This window comes from Bidens hawaiensis, unplaced genomic scaffold (assembly GCF_021521415.1).
Source record: "Bidens hawaiensis isolate Kalapana, Puna unplaced genomic scaffold, B.hawaiensis_p1.1 tig00045384_1, whole genome shotgun sequence".
NCBI classification, from domain to species: domain Eukaryota; kingdom Viridiplantae; phylum Streptophyta; class Magnoliopsida; order Asterales; family Asteraceae; genus Bidens; species Bidens hawaiensis.
The window spans coordinates 101,153-123,613 of NW_027498069.1; the positions used below are offsets into that span (position 1 = coordinate 101,153).

Genomic DNA, 22,461 nt, shown 5'->3' on the forward strand with positions numbered 1-22,461 from the left:
CATTTGGGTTTGTTTTTGCCACCCTTAATGGTAAATCATAACCATGAAAAGAAAATGCAACATTCAATAACTATTTTTAAAGAATATTTGAACCTCTCAATCATATTTGAAACTCTTTTTTTTTCAAACCCAACATGTATAGATTGGCGTTTTCTAAGTAAATTTAAAAAACTCGGAATTCAATGTTGAAAAATATCAGGGATCGCTTGGCAAACCGTAATACATATTACATAAATAAATATATAAAACCATAGGGTTAGTTGACCCTGCACCGCATACATTGGGTCCATCCATGATATTCATTCACACAACGGAATGGCTGATTCTTGTTAATCCTCACACGCCGCTCATGTAAGACGGGCTAGCGACAGTAAGTTTATATTTTAGTAGAAATTTAACTAAAAAGTAAAATAAACAAGATATAAAATAAAAACAAACATGATATAAGAAGGAATTATATTAATACATATTTTAGTTAACAAACATGCAAAGATGATGATGAAGTCAAATGCTTCTAATTATTTTCCAGGTCAAATTAAGGCTGCCCTCAACTTATACAGCAAACACAAACTGAGACCAAAAAAACTGATAAAATGCTGAAATCTTTTATAAAGTTTTAGCTAGCCATTGGATGATTATATACATACTCAATTGCAAGTGCACATGAGTCAATCTTATCAGCTTCTTTGTCAGGAATCTCCAGCTTAAACTCCTCTTCAATGGCCATTACTATCTCCACATTATCTAAGCTGTCCAGCCCCAAATCCTTCTGGAAATGAACTTCAGGAGTCACCTGCACATGTTTCAATTTAGACGATTTCACCATCAATTCATAGATGTTTTATCATAGAAATCACCATTAATATGAAACTTTACTTTATGCTGTGTGCCCTTTACCATATGAGACTTATTTTCACAGAATACAGAAGATAGGCAAACATATAATAGAACTTTTGACAGGTTTTGTGTACAAATAGGCTTGTAAATGAACCGAACGAGCACGAACAAGGGCATGCTCGTGTTTGTTCATTTAACTTAAACGAACACGAACGCTTAATCGGACAAATATTTGTGTTCATGTTCGTTCGTTTAAAAATGAACATGCTTGTGTTCGTTTGTTTAAAATCTACACAAACATAACTGAACAAAGATAAACAAACATAAATGAACACACTTAAATGAACTCAAACAAACAAATAAAAAACCATTAAGTAGATAACTCATCCATATAATATTTAATTATTTTCTACTAACATGTAAACGAACATAAATGAACGCTCACGAACATTAATGAACGAACAAAACGCGTGCTCATGTTCGTTCGTTTATTATAGACGAATATAAACGAACTTCCGTTGAACGATTCATGAACAGTTCACTGAACGTTCGGTTTGTTTACAGGCCTATGCACAATCCATAGATGAGATGATTCAGGGAATAAGTGTAAATAGCAGCAATATATTACAAATAGCATGAAAATTTGAAACAAGATTTTCCCTTTTGTCCACACCTTGTATCAGACATACTTTTGTGCAAGAAAAATAAAAGAATTATATAAAGAGTCAAAACAAAAAACTGAAATTACGACAGACATGCGATCTCACAAATCACAATTACCAGATCAGATATCAACAAAATAAAATTGGTCACATAAAGACTCTTCTATTCAACTGGTAAACTCAGATTTATTGTCATTGACTAATTTCATTGTATCCCACAGCAATAGAGTAAGTAAGTGAGTAAGCTATAGCTACAAAGTCTCATATTCATATTACAGAATAGTATAACACAACATTCAATTATCCCTGAAAGAAGTAAACAAAATCTTGACTTCCATGTCACATTCCAGCTTTGCTGAAACGATTTAACTCTTAGGACGCGCTCGTTTCACAGAATTGTCCAATCAAGTTAACAAAATCTTGATTTCCATGTCACAATTCTGTGAATCGAGCGCGCCCTTACAGTCTAACACCATGAATTTCCAGGGACAGATTGCCTGATCGAGATAATGAAACATAAACTTTGGCCTAGCTTTTTTAACAAAGCTTATAGCTTTTTTAGCTTTTTTTTTTATAAAATAAGCTTAACTTGATGTTTGGTTTAGCTTTTTAAGCTTATGATTATAAGCTTATATGAGCTAATTTGAAGAAGCTTATTTGAAGATGGTTTTTTTAGCTTATTTGAAGAAGCTTATTCGTGTAAGGGTGTAAGTTACTCATTTGCCCTCAAATGGTGGTGGATTAATAATTACCGAAACAACTTATTACTGTAACAAATTAAAGAATGGTGGATTTAACAACTTATTATCAACTTGTAGAATATAAGCTAAGGCTAATTCAAACACTTAAAAAGAGCTTATCAAATAATAGAAAATAAGCTATAAGCTACTTTAAAGTATAAGTATAAGCCAAAAAATAAAAGCTAGGCCAAACACAAGTTCAAGTAATTAACAAGCCCTATTGAAGTACCAAAATGCTATAAACAAACACACCCATTTCAAATCCAATCAATAACACATTCAATCACAACACTCACAATACCAACAATAAAAATTAACAACAATCAACACACAATACCTTCGAAGGATCAACTTTCGGAAAGCTTTTAACAATATCAACAATCCTATCAACAACTTGACTCCTTTCAAGATGATCATCATGAGACGACATTGACCGAACATAACTACTCCGGTGGGCCCATAGAGAACTCACCACCTTAGATCCATTACCCACGACAGGAACTCGAACATTTCTTAGGATTGCTGATCTCAACACCGCCGCCATTTTTCAACCTTGTTCTTCTAGTTCTCTCCGAACATAAAAACATAACTAATAACCGGTTCCAAACCGGTTCCAGAAACCGGTTCCTAACCGGTTGGAACCGTTGGAGAACGGTCTAGTAGCCGTTTTGACTTTTTATATCCGTTAAAATTGTTTTTTTTGGACGATTTTGCCCCTCAGTGATATTAATATAAATAGGGATTTGAAGTAATTATACAAACACAAGTTCACTTCACAACACTCAAAAGAACACATTCTTGTGAACGAAAATCTGCTCTTGAAAACGCTATGACAACCGAAAGCAGCGAACCGTCGGTTGGCGTCGGTGAGACTAAAAGCGTGCTTTTCGTTGTGAGGACAGACCCGGAAAAGTCGAAGTTCGGTTTATGCAAGAAATGTGGTACGTTTTTTGAACTGGGTTCAAACTCGACTTTGAGAAATCATTTGTCGAAATGCGTGAAGGTAGCGAAAAGCAGTTCGTTTCAAGGCGAAGCATCAACCGGAAGCAATGAAGTTTGGAATTACAATGTGAATACGCTTTTGGATCAAATGTCAAAGTTCGTGATTCAAGAGGGTTTGCCGTTCAGCTACTTTGACAACCCTCGTTTGACGAGGATGATTCAAGAAACTCTCCAACCTCTTTACCGTCAAGTAAGCGGTACTACCCTTAGACGTAATTGTTTAAAGTTATGGAAAATGGCAAAACGTGAGTTAATTTTAGTCTTTGAGAATTTACAAACCGGTGTTAGCTTGACTAGTGATGTTTGGTTTGCTCCACACGGTATACCGGTATCTTACCTTTGTGTGACCGCGCATTGGGTGGATCCCAATACGTGGCAAATGATGAAACGTACACTTGCGTTTGAATTGTTTGGATACCCACATACCGAAGAGGATTTATTTGAAATTTTAGATGATGTGATAACAACTTTTAAATTAGAAAACAAAATTTTTTCAATCGCGTTTGATAACACTTCGTACAACGCAAACGTGGTTGAAAAATTAATTTTAAAATATAAACCGATTTGTAACGGTGTTTTTTTCCATAGTCGATGTGTTGCACATGTTATTAATTTGGTTGTGCAAGACGGACTTGGCATTGAATCTGTTAATGGTTTAAAAACCGCTTTTAGAAATATGTTATGTGACGTTTTAAGATATAGTAAAGATAGATATGCCGATTATAGAAAATTGTGTCACGAAAAGAATTCCACTTGCTTAGGTCCGAATTGGGACATACCTACTAGGTGGAATTCGACTTGTGACATGTTTGAAAGCGCTTTACGACAAAGATTGACATTAGAATTGTTTCATGATAATCTTGTGGCGTGTGGTGAGGCTATATCGTTTGGAGGAGAGGGTTGGGCAAATATTAAAGAAATAACCGAATTGCTTGATACTTTCAAAGCCGCAACTACAAAATTATCGGGGGTTTATTATCCCGCGAGCTCTTTAATACTTCAAGAACTATATTATTTGTGTAACCAATTATGCGATTTTGAAAATAAAAATGATATGTGTACGGAAATGATAAAACCGATGAAAGCAAAACTAAAACAATATTTTAGTCAATTATCTCCTGTTTTTACTTGTGCCGCCGCATTGAATCCGTACCTAAATGTTACCGGTGTTGAAGCTTTAATTGATAAAATAGCATCTGACTTGGGTTTGAATGATGATGACATACATTTTGCAAGAAATATAACACAACAATTTAACAGATGTTTTCAAAACATGTTTGATAGTTATCAATCAAAATATGTTTCCACAACACACATGGCATCAGGATCAACTAATGGCTTAAGTGTGGATCCGATGCTTAGTTTCTTTAACAAATTGAGAAATGAAAATATTAAACGGGGTTGTATTCCATATAGCGAGCTCGAGAGCTATCGTGGAACGGATTATTTATCCACTATGAGTTCCGATGAGGTTAAAGCTTTTGATATTTTGGCTTGGTGGAAAGGAAAGGAATCCCAGTTTCCGATCCTAGCTACTATGGCCCGTGATTTACTAACCGTCCAAGCTTCTACCATAGCTTTGGAATCTGCATTTTCTGTTAGTGGCAGGGTGTTATCACTTAGAAGAACACGACTCAGTCCAACGACGGTGGAAATGTGTATCTGTTTGAAGGATCATTTGGATGCGGTGGAACGGATACAACATATTTCAAACCTTGAAGATGAAACACAAGTGGAGGAAAGAATGCACAAGGTGGAAGATGTAGACTACGACGACGAAGATGAAGACGATGAGGGAGACTTAAGTAACAACATATAAATATTAAACCAAGATGTATATATGGTTTAATTGTTTATGGTGCAATTCTTAAGTTAAGTTTGTGTTGAATGTCTGTTGCAAAATTTTGACAAATAATCAAATATTTTACTCTTGCAGTAGACAACATCAACAGTCACTGAGTCACTAAAGGCAGTGTGTGAAGTTTATTTAGTCTCAGCTTTTAGCTTCATATAAACACAAAAACTGTACAATTTCCAAAACAAGCAGTGTAGATAAACCTTATGGTAGCAACAGCTTATGCAGGTATAACCGTATAAAGTATAAAGCAAGAAACAAAAATTACAGTTTCAATTTATGAAAAAGTAATAAAAATAAGAGAAAATATACCTTTTTTTTTTCACAAGTTAAGATTTTACCAGGTACTTTTATTGGTACATCTGGTAGCTTTTAAAATATCAGGTACTTTTATTTTTTTATCTGAATGGTTACAACATTTTTATATGTAAAATATATGGATTATATATTCATAAAACCTACAGTTTTTTTTATCAAAAAAAAAAAAAAAACTGAAATCTTGGTACGCTTTAGCTTCGGCGGTAGCATCCATAAGTTTTTGAACATCATCCAAATTAATTCACCTTGTATTGCCTTAGTTGCATTATTTCCTTATTTTAAACTCTCAAATGGATACAGCTTTCAACTTGTTTCGATAAATCTTCTTGCGCACTTTCTTCTTCTTTAGTGCTAACAAGGCCCGTTCTTTCCTCTTTACACGAAGCAAATCTTTTGCAGCCTGTTTTTCAGCTTCGATTGTTGGATATAATCTAGATGTTTCGGGTCGGTTCGGGTCAAGTTCAGTAGTTAATGGGTCAAGTGGCGGCCGGATTAAGTCAAGCTAGAATAAAGGGTTTAACCCACGTTTATTTGTTAGGTTTTGAAGAGTTTGTTGCTTTTGTTTTCTTTTATTGTTACTAGAGTTAAAAGTCTTGGTCTATAGTAGTTAGTTTTAACCGGTCAAATAGGAGGAAGTGGAGTTAGGTGATGAATGAGTCTTTTCTTTACGTTATGTACTTGCCTATATAAAGGCCTGCTTTCATGTTCAATAATAACCAACACTTTTATCTTTCTTTCTTCTTTCTTTAATATTTTCTGCAACATATAATTTTTCTCTGCATATTATACATACATACATACATACATACATACGGGAGTTGTGGGAGTGTTAATTTGTGGAAGTGTTAATTTGGGCCTGAACCAACATCGATTACTTTAACAAGCTAAAGAATATAACATGCCAAAATAGAAACAGCTGCTTCATAACATTTGACTTTCATTACATAAGGCAAAAGATAAACCAGTAATAATCTGTACAAGTTGAAAAGCTATAACTTTTTCAAGAATGTATCAATGCCGATTGTTTTATTATCGAGCACGAAGCACATCAACTAGAAATATATCAGGTTAGTTACATTCTTCTCATACCTTATCAAAGGTTCACAAAAGACCGTTCTCACTGTTTGAATAACCAGTTGGATCAAACCAAAAATATTTGAAAAACACGCAGAGTTGAAATAACATATTGCAGCTCTTTTCTATATTAATTAAACTCGACAGATAAAACTGAATACATAACCCTCTATTATACTAACTTACTAAGGGAAAATTGCGTATATCCCCTTATAAAATTTATTCATAGCATACTACCAAAACTGCATGTATCCCCTTCTTTAATACGCTTTTGCTAAATATACAATAGCCAACCAATTTGGTGTAAAAAATTGGTGAAGTGGGCTGTGTACCCTTTGATTAATAATAATAAAACTCATTAGCAAAACAAAACCAATAAAGTTTTTGTAAAAAAGATAGAAAAAAAACAACTTAAAAATCAAGTAAATATGAAAATTTTGGAAATTTTAAAGTTTTAATAAAAAATAATGGTGTGAAGTTCCTGTTCATAAACTCTGAACACATTTTAAGTATGACAAGTATAAATTCACAAGTTTGTTACATTGACCACATATGATCAAAGTAGAAATTTTTAAGGAAAATACTTTTATAAAAAATAAATATTTTTCGGTTCGGTTCAATTAAAGTTGGTTAACGAATATATCTTAACCATAACCGAATGGCCAGTTAATCATATTCACTTCCTTAATCGATCAGTTTGATCGGTTTTTGGTTAATTTTTTCGACTAACGTTAGGTTATTGGTTATGGTTCGGTTTTAGCTATATCATGCACTAAATTGACTGACAAGAAAAAGGCCTTCCTAATCCAGATGATGTACTATGAACAGTGAATGGCATTAAGGCTAAACCATTGTCTATTAATTCATATTTATACATCTCAACAACCAAACAGATGGATATTCATTATCTTGCAAGTACTCTTTTACTTACTGATTCTCTCAGTACTCATCCCAGTGACATTGGTTTACAAGTGAAACATAAATAGCATTACAGCTGAACATTAATACCACGGTGCCATTCAGCTGTGGTATAATTTGTTGGAACTTTGTGTAGGACATGGGTCACGATTTTATTAAATAATATCAATAAAATAAATAAATAATCTCTTTATACAAATTTGAGAAATTGTAGTACATATACCGTATACAAATTTAAACGAGAATAACAACAAATATAACATATATACATGTCTTGATTCATACCGAAGTCCCTTACTTGTGCTCGAACGCTGGATTCTTTGACGAGTTGAAACCGGACCGGAGCCGAGTTGATCATCGTGTTGAAACCGCACTGTAACCGTGCTCAAGTCGTCCAGATCGTGTTTACAGAGACCCAAGAATCACATCCGAGTCATGTCTTCTTGTACACCCTTTCGCTCACCCGAAAACATCTACACCTTTCTAGCTACAAAACTGAACAAACTGTGGTTCCCGGTTGTGGCTGAGGATTTCTGTTAAACAGAGGTCCCTTAAAACAGATTTCGGGCTACCTCCGCGAGCGCGTCTGTTTCCCAGGGTACAACAGCCGAAGCAGTATGTACTGCCGGGATTACCCTAGCACCCGAACGTTATTTGTAACGAGAGTTCGGGATCTTGAAGCTGGAAATGAAAGTTGAGAATTAGTGGTTGATTGCTTAACCGAATTCGTAGTCATGTTACTAGGTCTCGGTTTTTTCCGGTGTCCAAATATGCTCACCCGAGCTTTCTATATATAGCAACTCATGTGATGGTCACAGGACACGTGACAGCGTGTGGTGCGCATGCCCCCAGAAGATGACACCTAGCATGCTGACTCACCTTCAGTCAAGACACATGGCATGCTGTGGCACACTGACTTCCTGGTCACGACACATGGCACGCTGACTCATCTGATCAACCAACACTTTTCACAAAGTCGTTCCTCACGTAGACACTTGTCGTAGTACCCAGTCCAACCACCAAAAATACTAAGACGGCTCTCAAATATTCAAGTTCTCAACTACACACTTTAGAGTATCGATATCGCATTCATCTTTACTCTTTGGACACGTTACTAATTTATATATATTTATTAGTGACAAGTGCTAATAAATATTAATTATTGTCCAAAATTTCAAACAATCCCCCACATGAATGGAGATCGATCCGTAAACTCACTTTTCAAATAAAGTTATAGCGGTTGAGCGTTGCAGGTTAGGTAGCGTTAGCCTTGAACCTTCCTTTGTGAAACATACTTAGTCTCCTAGTGGTTGGTAAACGCGGTTTCCTTGAACCAATCCCCTTTTGATTTAAACGTTATTACATTTCACACAACACTCTTCCTGGTCTGGTTAATCCCTCATTGTTGTGTCCGTTCTTGGTCATGGAACACTAGCCTGGTTCTGCGAGAGCTCTAGGATTTGCGCCCCCACAAATCCATTTGAAGCGACCCCACTTCTCTCTCACATAGGTGATTTGATCCTCAAATCATTATGGTTACCATGATCCACATATCATTAACCATCACATAGTTTATTTGACCTTCAAATCATTAAAAGCATATTGGTTATTATGATCCTCATATCATTAATCATATGTTATGCTTAGCCTCCCCTTTGCCAATGACTATCTTAGGAATGGACTAGGATGTTTATTGAAGCACCCTTTGTAATTTAGGAGGATATAGATATTAGCTTATGTGTCAACTTGTACATACGCTATGCCCCCACAGTGACTATCCTTAATTCATGCAGTTAGGTTGTCCTATTGAACCTAGATCATGGGATCTCCAATCTCATAGGTTAGGTTATCCTTTGCACTCACTTTCTTCATGGGCTTTAGTCTCATTCAACAACTCCATCTTTCATCAACCCTCAGGTTGTTGGATCTGGTATCATTATCCATGACTTCGTCAAGTCAATACTAGATAATTGCCAATCAAGATGAGTTGTTACAATGTGTTCTTAACTTCAAAGTTAACATTGCCTATTAATATCTTCTAAGACCATAACCTCCAGATTCACCCTGAATCTTGTTATAACGACTGTCTTTTGAAGAACACGGTTCCAATTTTTAGGGAAACACATCTCCATTATGCCAATACCAGACATCTAGCTAGATTCTGATTTCAACCAATTGGCACTCGAGTCTAATCACCAAATTAGCTAGTTATAACCATTATGTACTCCATTAGGTCGCACGTTTGCAATAATCTTTATTGCCAAACATTCCAAGTTCAAATGCAAGACACCCCCACATTGAAGTGTTATTGGATAGCATCATCCACTTTTTGATGGTATAAAGTATATCTTTTCTTTTTATTACCATGGTAAGCTCTTTCTTTTAATTTATCCAACTTTACTGACTGGATAAAGAAAAGATTTTTCTTTCTACACAGGCTTGAGATATTATCTCAATCATCTCAATTAAAGAAAAGCCTTTTCTTTTGTCATAGGTTTGAGATATCATCTCAATGGTATCATCTCAATTACCATTTCCTACATTTCTTGCATTTTGACATAGTTTGTGTAGGATTACTTATGACCATACATCGATACTCATGATTTGAACAATACCACGACATTGTATCAGTGAGTTCATCGATGTTACCAATAAAGCAACTCATGCATTATCATAAGTTTCGACCACTTTCTAGCGTCTAAGCTAATCCTTATCATATGGTAGTTAACAAGCCATCACAAACTTAGTCACATCTAGGAGAACTTGGAAAGTTGAGATCTACTGAAGATCCTTATGGGTCATATTATTACCTTTAGATTAAATGAAATTCGTTTTAACTTGTCTATACACATGGTCATTCTTGTGTATGTTATGAATGTTCCACGTTAATTAGTCTTCGTCAAGCACCATAATTAACAAGTAATAGTCTAGCATGCTTAGACTACAATACTTAGGCCTGTGAACAGAAGATGCATCATTCTGATTCTTCACAGCCTTCCCAACATTCATTTCTTAGTTTAGACAAGATAATCCGATTTCATTTACCATTCCTAAACCTCACTTTTATAACGTCTTAACACCAAAGTTAATCTCATCTGCTAAGGTTATAACTCATTTGCCTTTAACCTCCAAGGCCTTAACCGTCACTTTGATGAACATATTTATCACAACAAGATAAATGGTAGTTGTCTACAATCATTGTCATGGTCGAAATGGAATCACCCAAATTGACTTTCAACAGTATAACGATTGCATATACTTAAATTGGGGAATAAATCCTCCACTATAGTTCAAACAATATTAATAGTGATATAAGTACTGACAAGTTCATCATTATTGTAATTCTCCTATAATAATACTACAAAAGTTATTATAGTAATTTACAATAATAACATATGTTACTTTCATGTGTTTATAATCATCGAAATGCACTTATGCATTTTCATGTTGATGCTCTCTACATTGAATGACATATCTCGTTATTGTATTTTATCTTAATACACTCACCACTTTTGCACTTGGTGTAATTAGATATATGATGTCTTGTCAACGGACTCATAGTCAATGGAACAACTTTCGAGTTGCTAAGTGTGCAAATTTATTTTTGCACTATCCATTAAATGAAATCTTACAATAATATCTCTTATGTCATAGTACACATTGATTTATTTCGTTGTAAAATTGCACGTGTTATCCGAAGATATTGAACACCAAATAATACAACCGAAGTTACAAGATAATGTGTACAATTCTTTTAACAACAATTCCAATGGATAAGTTGGCAATAACTAAACATCAATCTCAAAGTGTTATTATCTTCAACACTTTATCGTTCGGTCAAGATCATCAGAATGATATCGTCTTGTGGTTTGCCTTGAGGAACTCCCTCAATAGGGCCTCATGAAGTAATATCATCATTATCTCATTCATACCGAGACTTTTGAATAGTCAAAATCTGTCCTGCCACAATAACACGTTAAATAATATTCTACACGCTAGTAGTAATATTTGGACAATTAATTTTGTTCATAACAACACTAAGTAGTTTTCCCATCAATAGTCTACCCGACATGTCACTTCTCGTGTAAGCAATGAACCATTTATATTTGCAAACCATATTTTATTCCTTTCAAAATATCTCTTTATGTTTGTAAAATTTTATAACCGGTTTCACAATAAACTATTTTATTTCTAATACGCATATTAGAAAACTAATGTTTATGAAACGCTTTATCGATTACAGTTTGCAACCTTTAGTATATATATATAAACCGTATTTACTATTATTATATTACCAAAATAATAATTTCTAACATGACCGTTAAAAGAATTAAACGTTCACAAAGGTTTCTCTATAGGTTTATAAACCCCCACATTTTCTAGTGCTCATTAGAAAATTAAATGTCTAAAACTTATTATTTATCAAAACAATAATTCTAACACGCTCGTTAGAAGATTAGACAATTTCTAGCCATATTATTATACAAAATAATAATTTGTAACACCAATGCTAGAAATTATACGGTTTTGAACAAACCGTTTTGAAACCTTTGGTTTATCCAATACACATGCTAGATAAATTAACTTTTGCGAAAACCTCTTTTTAAAAGAATCATTTCCGACTTGGGTGCTAGGAAATGAACCTTATTCTTTTACACAATATCAATTTCTCATACATGCGTCATAACCTTTTAGTTATACAATAAACCTCATCCAACACGCAGTTAGATGACTTAACATTTAAAACACGTAGGAAACGTGTCGTTTAGTCCACAATATTTTATAATCAATTTGTAGCCCGCATGTTAGGAGATGAAACATTTACAAAAAAACATACTGATTATAAGTTAAACCCAATCTTACGCACGTTAGCGTATCAACATTTACACGAACAAATGGTTTGCTTAAAACTAATTCAAATAATTTTAGAATGTATGGTTTTTCATGAATCGTTTCTACACGATTTTAGACATAAATGATCACAAAATTGATTTAACTATTAAACCCCACGACTTTACAAAACTGATTCTAACATTTTAGTTAGAGCACATACGATTACAAAAATCGTTTCCAAGCGGTTGAATCAAATTAATCGTTTTGTATTACGGTATTCGGATTATGCATTATACTCCAATCACAAATCCTTACTCAATTGTACCACACAAAACTTTTCCCAGAGAAAATATTTATAAAATCCAATTATTATTTTTAAACTTCCGTGAACCCAATATCCTTTATAAATGTTTTAAGATTGTCATAACAATTTTGCGAAAGTTTAAAATCTGTTTTAAGATTGTAGGACATGGGTCACGATTTTATTAAATAATATCAATAAAATAAATAAATAATCTCTTTATACAAATTTGGGAAATTGTAGTACATATACCATATACAAATTTAAACGAGAATAACAACAAATATAACATATATACATGTCTTGATTCATACCGAAGTCCCTTACTTGTGCTCGAACGCCAGATTCTTTGACGAGTTGAAACCGGACCGGAGCCGAGTTGATCATCGTGTTGAAACCGCACTGTAACCGTGCTCACGTCGTCTAGATCGTGTTTACAGAGACCCAAGAATCACATCCGAGTCATGTCTTCTTGTACACCCTTTCGCTCACCCGAAAACATCTACACCTTTCTAGCTACAAAACTGAACAAACTGTGGTTCCCGGTTGTGGCTGAGGATTTCTGTTAAACAGAGGTCCCTTAAAACAGATTTCGGGCTACCTCCGCGAGCGCGTCTGTTTCCCAGGGTACAACAGCCGAAGCAGTATGTACTGCCGAGATTACCCTAGCACCCGAACGTTATTTGTAACAAGAGTTCGAGATCTTGAAGCTGGAAATGAAAGTTGAGAATTATTGGTTGATTGCTTAACCGAATTCGTAGTCATGTTACTAGGTCTTGGTTTTTTCCGGTGTCCAAATATGCTCACCCGAGCTTTCTATATATAGCAACTCATGTGATGGGCACAGGACACGTGACAGCGTGTGGTGCGCATGCCACCAGAAGATGACACCTAGCATGCTGACTCACCTTCAGTCAAGACACATGGCATGCTGTGGCACACTGACTCCCTGGTCACGACACATGGCACGCTGACTCATCAGAACACTTTTCACAAAGTCGTTCCTCACGTCGACACTTGTCGTAGTACACGATCCAACCACCAAAAATACTAAGGCGGCTCTCAAATGTTCAAGTTCTCAACTACACACTTTAGAGTATCAATATCGTATTCATTTTTACTCTTTGGACACGTTACTAATTTATATTTATTTATTAGTAACAAGTACTAATAAATATTAATTATTGTCCAAAATTTCCAACAGTTTGGGTATATGTGTATGTGAATGAATGTCTTAAAAAATGGAAGTGGTAAAACCTTGTCCCACATCGGTTGGGGTACAAAGTGAAGAGTAGTTTATATGGTGCAACCTTTACTGCTCAATTGAAGCTTCGTGATGTGTTTTACTACAACTCCTACCCGCTCGCAGGGGGGGTGGGTTCAAAATTGGGTTATTGGACTAAAAACTCGTGCGTGCCCGCATGTCCCACGGACATGAATGCTGCAACTCCAAAAACCTGGGCCCGCATGAGGCAATTTTTGCACTCGTTTTTTAGACTGCTTACTGGTGCATTTCTTAACTGAATAGTCAATGATATTAATGAGTTTTATTGTTATAAAAAAGATGAAATGCTAGAGTTTTGTTTACATGGAAAAACACACAAACTCTCTCTTCCTCTCTGCTGCAACATATTTCAGACAAGTGATCAAGTCCGGCAGTCCGCTACTGCTTCGAAACAGAGCACCCTGGGAACAGACTGCGAATCTGTTTAAGGGAATTGTGTCAAACACAAGCCCGGTTCACTGTTATCATTTATTGTTTCTATTTTAATGTTTTCGGTTCTAATACAGGAATTACCAACATCATTTTCAACACCAACTATTTGGAACAAGACAACATGATAAAGATGTTGCAAGCATTAAACCTAAGTTATACTAAAGTGATTAATAAAACTAATGAACTGAAATTGTTGGCTGTTGCTCATATTGAGCATGCTACACAATGATTAGTTTTTTTAAATTTTAATTGTAAGGATTAACCGATAAGCCATCGTTTTGTGGGGGCTGGATATGAGCATTGTGATTAACCAATATCACCTAACAGGGCCATCTACGAGAATTTAAATGCGTCAACCGAACAAAAAAAAGACCCGTAGACGCTGAAGAGTAACGAAATAAAAAGGCCGTAGGCCTAATACCTCATATGGGTTATGAGTAAAAAATGATTTGGCCCAATATCTAATAAGATGATTAAGATTTGTACCTATTTTGTCAAAAAAAAATTAAAAATATATATATAAAAAATTTTGTGCCTCAAAAATTTAAGTGCCCCAGCCGGTTGCCCAACCCACTAGTCGGCCCTGTCACCTAATCACAACCGAAAATACGGTTGACATGGTACCCAAAACACATATACAAATTTGAATAAAACCGGTATAGCATACCTTGCCGAATGTATTGGTTCGGTGCCGGTATTTTGGTACGGTAGGCTTTGATATCATTTTACTTCTTTTTTTCCTAATCTTCGTTGATCGTATAAAAATTCATCCGTAAGCAAAGGTAATCAAGAAATCAAAAATCGTATCAGTCTCATACACAATCAAGAAACTATAATACCAAAACAAAATGTCTCAAAAAGCGTATCAATTCTATTGAAAAACAAGAACGAAAGGTATGGCTATGGACATTCTGTAAAAATCTCGACTATGCGCCAGTTAACCTCTTCCTACCGCCCGACTAGCGATTAAAGTTGTTTAAAATGCTCATAGATCAATTTACAAGATTATAAGATAGCAATAAAACTTTAATAACTGAATATATCTAAAGCAGATATAGAATAATATTAAAAAATATACTTAAAGCTAAATATTAAATTAGATAATAGCCACTATAACATAAAATCACTTTTTCTTAAAACGTCAATTTCAAATACCTAATGTGCTAATGCATATCAAAATTCCAAGTTGACCCACACAACAACATATCATGGAACGGACCTAACTCATCCAACAAAATGTCATGATTACACAAATTAATCGTGTTATGTATATGCATATGACCCAATATCATCTAAAAGATTCTCATTCCTATAATCCTTACTACTATTTGAATATCAACCTAGAATGATAAATTAATGGCAAATAGTTTATATTTTCTAGTTATTGATATATTGATACAAAGCCTTAGACTTCGTCTTTATTAGATATATTTGTAGTAATATCACTTTTTGTTAACATGTATTAATGTAAGTTCAAAACAAATAATTTAATCTTGACAATCTTTATTGGCCGGCACTTCTGTCTCCTTCAGTTGCACACCTTTTCTCTTGAAGTAATCTTCGACTTTTAACCTAATCAATTTCGGTTAGATTAGACTAGGATGTGTATTGTTCGGTTTGGTATTATCTCATAACCTAACCATAATCAGAAGTTTCGGGAATTGAAAATTTATAACCAACCGTTTCAATTAATTTTGGTTTTTCAGTCATAGGTTAAATGTACATAGTGGTAATTTGATTATTGATAGATTGATTTCTAGGCTTGTCTTAATTGAAGCATGTTTAATCTAGTTTTGTATTTGGTACATTTAAATTAAGAGACTCTAGTGAAGTTAATGTATATATTATTTGATTTAATGAACTATACCATTAGTTATAGGTTTTGTAACATCAAAAATAAACATTCAAACAAAAGCACAGCATATCAGTTTATAAAACAAATTACAACGAAACCAAACCATCACTTATTTGTTTGGTTATGAACTTATGACACAAGTTATAATCAAAACCATACCATAACTTCGTTTATGTTTTAGTTTTTCAACTCACCATTAGGTTAGGGTGAGAAGCTCTACTTTTATTAGAAATTAATATGTTAAATATATTATAATATTATTATTCATAATTAATAATAATAGTAATAATATATTAATAGAAAATGAGTTTAGAAGTAAGTATTTTTCAATATAATATTGTAGATAAACTTTTAACTCGCTTTTATAGTTTATATTATGCGACTAATCTAAGTAAGACAAAATTTCAATTGGCTAGTTAAATTGTCACCTTCTGTAAAAGCTATGCACGTTTGTCTTTTACCTCTTGTTTCCTGCATCTTTTTTTCTACGTTTATTTATTTTCTTATTTTATCAGATTTTAATAAGTGTATTCTTTTCCAAATCTTTGATTTTTATGTCAGTTACTTTCACTATATTACAATTTAGAGGGGAACTAAAAGCTTAAGAGATTTTTAACATGAATATTTATTTCAAAAGTGTGTTGCCTGTATTATTAATTATTAGTTTTTATTAATCTCACTATTATCTTTGGTCGTTGTGAGTCTGAACAAATGGATTGGCTGCTAATAATCCTAAATTTAACGTATTTATTCATAATTGTTTGTGACTAATAGAATCCTAACGTTGTTACTTGCAGGTCATAGGAAAAGCCACATTTTTTGCTGGTAAACTCAACCTAAACACCACCACCATTGACTCATGACCAACTAACCACCACAATTTGAGCACCACCAATTCGGTTCTGACAATAGTTCTAGGGTTCTGGTGACCTCAATTATTTGGGATTTTACTAATAAAAGGTTCATAAATGTCCGATATAAGGTTACAAAGATGCTTGAGATGAAAATGTTGAGTTTTTCTGAAAAAATGTGAGTTTTCCGAGTAAAAACGTTTTTCCAGCGACTTTCAAGTAACAGCATTAGGATTCTGTTAGCCGCGGACCTTTAGGAACAAATACGATAAAAGTTGGGACCGTCAACAGCCAATTTGTTAGTTAGAATCAGCAACGACCAAAAGATATTAGTTATGATTAATAAAAAACAATACACCTTAATCATTTTACGGTTAACATACATGAAAATATAATTAAATTTACCTAAATTTTCAATCTATATGATAAATAAAGTGATGGTATGGAAGTAGTATATTGAAACAAAAGTCAACAAATCCTAGTATACGGGCAACAACTTACTATGTTTCTTGTTACCAGATTATTTTTAGGTTTTACTTGTTTTCTAAATATATAGTAACCGTTTACATTAAAATTTAAAACAAAAGTAAGCAAATCATAGTTGATTGATTGCTTACCGAGAGCCAAACTATCACCGCCGCCCACCATCGCTTATAGTGAACACCTCAATGCCATAAAGGTGTGAGTGAGATGTTTTTGCAGTAGAAGACAAAAATGGAAACACTATAACCAGCGAGGGAAGGCAAAAGAGACATAAATCTTTTATCACCCCTGCCACATCAGCTCATGCCTCATGACACTTGCAAAAAATGCTTGTTGCGTGGTTATTGGATAAATTATATTTATTTACACAATAACTAAAAGTATTACTAATATGAACCATGTATACAAGCAGTAAACATTTAACTGAGTAATAATAAGTTAAAAAGAGTTTGACATTTGTGAATTATGAGACAACTAATTTTCTCGTTTTGTTTTAAAATTCCTCTCCCTTCCATTATATAGCAACTTCAGTTATTTAAAAACCAAACCATGCTTAAAGCATGATAGACTAAATTACTAGAAACTAATGTGTCAACGGTTAGGTTACTGGTTAATGGACCCCACACAAAATCAAACTAAAGGAGGCATGATAAAAAATAAAAAAATGGTTGCCTTCTCCTTTAATTGACGTGGGTCTTTAGACCATGCGTAATATTGGTCTTGTTATGGAGGGGAAAACTAGCTAAAACAAAGGGAATTATGAGGTTAGTTTTGAGTTGTTTAGTTGTATATACAACGGTGGTGGTGGGAGGGTCGGGCTAATTACAATTTTTTTGTCTTTTAGTGGGTGTTTCGGATTTCTTATCTTTACTTTTATATGATTTCTTATTTTTTTATCATATCTCACAATCTTATGACTTATGAAACTTTTTCACTTACATATTTAGCAATCCCAAATACATTTTTAACTTTTTAATAAAGTATAAGTTGTAATCCAAACACGCCCTTAATTTATATTTTTATTTATAATAAAAATTAAAAAAGTAATAATTATGTAATGATTGAAAGCGACATTTTACCACGCCACTTTTTGCAAAATTAGTCATTGCTGACTTGGATGCCACGTGTCAGAAAACGCCTGATTGTTTTTAGTTACCACTACACGTGTCTTAAGAAGAATGAGTGATTAGCAAAAAATATTTTATTACATGTGTTTCTATTTTATTATGGTAAAACATCCTGTATGATATTTTAGTATATAACTATAATAAGTATTATTTCATTAGTAGTTAAGGATTACATCTTCATAATTTACACATATCAAATATATACTGATTACACTATATATCTGTTAATGGAAATCTATCAGTCATTAACCTTAAACACTTCAATGTATTTTGTATGAGTTATCTAAAAAATTTAATGAAATAAGTTAGGTCATAGCCCATTATGTTAAATTTTATAATTGCAGTCAGTTCTTTATTTATGTACCCATTATTATTTCTAATCTAATAATTAATTTAGTTTTGGTTATAAAACTATGTGCATATGCTTATCCAAATGTGATTAACATATTAAATTATAATAAGATTAGGCAAGTGTGCTAGGTTAGTAGTTCGCTACTTGCAAGAAAACTCACTATTGAAGACAATAACATTCACAAAAAGCGTAATTGAGAATATTCTTACATAGAGAACTATGATTCCTCATGAAGCTTGAATTGAGATCTACTAATCCTCAAAGGAGTGAATTAAGGATTTTGATCTTCACCAATAGACTTGAAACAATGTATGAAGGTTACAATAATATGTCTTACATTGAAGTTTCATATACAAATTTTACTGAACTGTCTCTTGTTTTTCATCTGTTTTATGCAATCTTCATTGTCTTGGCTAAATAACATCACTAACACAATATCAATACATCACCGGTCACACAGGACTTATGACAAACGAAAAAGATTTAATTTGTCAAATCATGCGATCTATATAAGTTGTTTGACATGTACAAAAACGACTCATGTGGGCTCGTATGACTAGTTCCATCATATCATACAAATGATATGACATCATACAACACGCATGAAATCATATGACCCATATAACATGACAGATAAAGTTAATCAATCAGTCGCATGTCTCTCAAGTTCATATGCAACACATTTGAGGATGGCATATTTTTAGCATCGCTCTTTTTTATTTATAATCCATCATCAAATACAATTTCATCGTGACAATGAATTTTGGCCAGACCATTTTTTTCGAAATTTGATAAAGAAGAGGTCATTCTTGGAATCTCTCCACACTTTTATTTTAAGAATTCCCCCCTAAAATATAACTTATATATGGTCAATATTGGGAATTTTCATGTACACACTCTTTTTTTAACTTACCTTTTCAGCATATTAAATCAATCATTTTCTTCAATTTTTAGCAAGTGGTGTTCAAAAATAAACACATTTTCATATAATTACGGTCACTTCAATCATGATCAGGTCAAGTCGATCATAAACGTTCCAATTTGGCCTCTTAGGCTGAGGGGTGTGGGGCGCTAACCTGGGCGCGAGAGCCCCTCCGCTCGCGCCCCCAGGCGCTAACCCCACACCACCGGGGCGCGAACCGGGGCGCGAACGGAGCGCGAGCGCGAGCCCCCAGGCAGGCGTGAGTGTGGTCGCGGGAGAAGAGAGAGAAAAAGCTGGTGTTGCCCCCCAAAAGAGCCGTTGAGCTCCGATATTTTAAAAAAAAAAACCTTAAAAAAAATCCGCTGGAGCCCCTCCACACCAGGGCCAGGGGCTCCAACGGGGGCTCCAACACCCCCCTTATCCAGTTTCTCTTTCTGCCACACGTCATAATATTATTGGCTGGAGCCCCCACTGGAGCCCCCATTAGAGCCCCCCCCACCCCTTAGCCTTAGTTTGTTTAATCGAATCACACCAAACATGTCGCTTTCAAGTTGTTTTCATGTCGACCGTCCATGTAATTATATATTATATTATAATCACTTATAAACCCTAAACTATTTATCACAATACAGCTATAGAACCATTATTATTAGTATAAACGTTAAACACCTTAATTACATCCAATTATTTAAATTTTAAACACAAAATACTTCAACAACTTTGTCTTATGTATTAACTTTGTTCATTAACTCTGAAAAGTAAAAAGGAGATGAACTTTTCAATTAATGTAGATCTGTCTTTAATCTTTATAGATTATAACTCAAAACGTACTATAGTAGAGTCAATAATCATAATTCACAAAAATTTAACAGGTCTATAGACATAAATAAAAATAAAAATGAAATATGAAAAAAAGAGAAAATCACCAAAATAGCCTCGTTAACCAAATAACTATGAATATAGCCTTGAATTGCTGACGATGAGCAAAAATCGTGCCAAATGGTTGAGTACTCGACGAGTAATCCCTGCCTCAGTGCCTCCCCAACTAGGTCGAGTACTCACAGTGTACCAGTCGATCAAGTTGGTAGCGCCTAGCGATTTCTGCAACCACGCCAACCTGAAACTTCCGTGTCACCCTGTCGGGCAACACTGGTAGTTCTTCGTCCTTGAGAGCCATAAAGTTCAAGTTGTCATTAAACAAGTTCAATGATTCTTTTGATAACTTTTGTAGTCAAAGTGGCTATCACGGTGATTTATACTGTTTCAATGCTAACAGATCACAAAAGTCAACGGGTCTGATTTGACCTCCCGAAATCCGCAAGCTTTCGTGACCTGTTAGCACAGAACGACTTCACGTTGGAAAGAGAAGGTCTGAAATCACCGTCAATCGGCGGTTTCCCCTTCAAGTTCCAAACCCGGTGAGGACTTGCACGCACTAACGGACTCAAACAAAAAAGCAAACCCGAACACCCACTCTGTCCACCCGTACGCCTCACAGTCTGACGCGACGGAGTCTTCTTTGGCGTCTGTTTAAACGACTCCGCCGATTCGTAACCACTCGACCCGCCACTAATTTCTTCTTCATCATCAGAGGACCCTACGGGCGACACGCCTCGGTCTCTAACATACCGCTGCTTCCGTACAGACTCATTCACATAAACCGCTTTATTCTTCTGACGAGCGTTCGAAAACCACAATGGAGAAGCTGCCACGGACGTCGGCTTACCAGCAGCCCCACTCGGCTCACCAGAAGTCGACTCGGCATCACCGTCACGAGCGTTGGATTTGAACAGATTTGAGAACGAAGAAAACCGAATTAAACTGTTCTTCTTTTTATTCGAAGAACCACCACTGCCGATGCAGCCGACCCCTGTGTTGATTGTTACTTGTGGAGAGTTGTAAAACCGTTGGTCTGAGAGGCTGTGGTTTAAGCGAGGTTTGTTGTTAGGCCGTTGGGCGGTTGTAACAGAATTAGTTGGGTTATTGCCTGCACGCGGCGGATTTGGATTTGTATTTGTATTTGATTGTGCTTGAGCTTGTTCTTCAGCGAGGATTACTTTTAGAAGGCGTTCACGGAGACAAGAAGCGCAAACGCCGACGATGCTACTGAGATCGGTGTTGTGCTTCTTACACCTCATCTATAGATATATGAACTCTTAGCAATATTAATATGAAATCATATACGTGCGACTATGAGGTCGGTGTGCTGGCTCAGCCGCCGTCAGTGGTGGTGGCTGTTGACTTGAGCGGTGAAGGTGGAGAATGAGGTTTTACAGTCTGGTGTGTATGAGAGTATTAAAAAGGGGCGAGAATTGCACTTCACCGCTTACAGTTTTGTTTTCTGGTGTTTTACTGCCATTACTTTTGGTCAATGTTACATGTGGTTTCTTACTTTCTTATTCTTCTAGAGCATCCACAACGGTATAAATTTATAAACCGTCGTATCAGCTTCTAATCAGATTCTAAACTCCATTCAAAAACACATTTTTTTTCTATAGCACAAAAGCTTTACAAACATGAATAAAAGTTATTATCATAATAAAATATGATCCTTTTGTGTTTAAAAAAAATTAAATAAAAAAATAAGCAAATTGGAAATAAATAATCTCACCTT

The 22,461-nt window shown here is 34.7% G+C and overlaps 2 protein-coding genes across 2 annotated transcripts; both read right to left on the reverse strand.

Moving 5' to 3' along the window:
* Window positions 1–535: 535 nt before the first annotated feature.
* LOC143595609 (acyl carrier protein 1, mitochondrial-like) lies at window positions 536–2,783 on the reverse strand. Its single transcript, XM_077074581.1, has 2 exons — window positions 2,577–2,783; window positions 536–793 (listed from the first exon to the last, which is right to left on the reverse strand). The coding sequence occupies exons 1-2, from the start codon at window positions 2,781–2,783 to the stop codon at window positions 617–619; spliced, it is 384 nt and encodes a 127-aa protein (XP_076930696.1). The 3' UTR covers window positions 536–616.
* Window positions 2,784–21,133: 18,350 nt separating this feature from the next.
* LOC143595604 (uncharacterized) lies at window positions 21,134–21,985 on the reverse strand. The gene has a single exon (XM_077074579.1). The coding sequence runs from the start codon at window positions 21,983–21,985 to the stop codon at window positions 21,134–21,136; it is 852 nt and encodes a 283-aa protein (XP_076930694.1).
* Window positions 21,986–22,461: the final 476 nt, after the last annotated feature.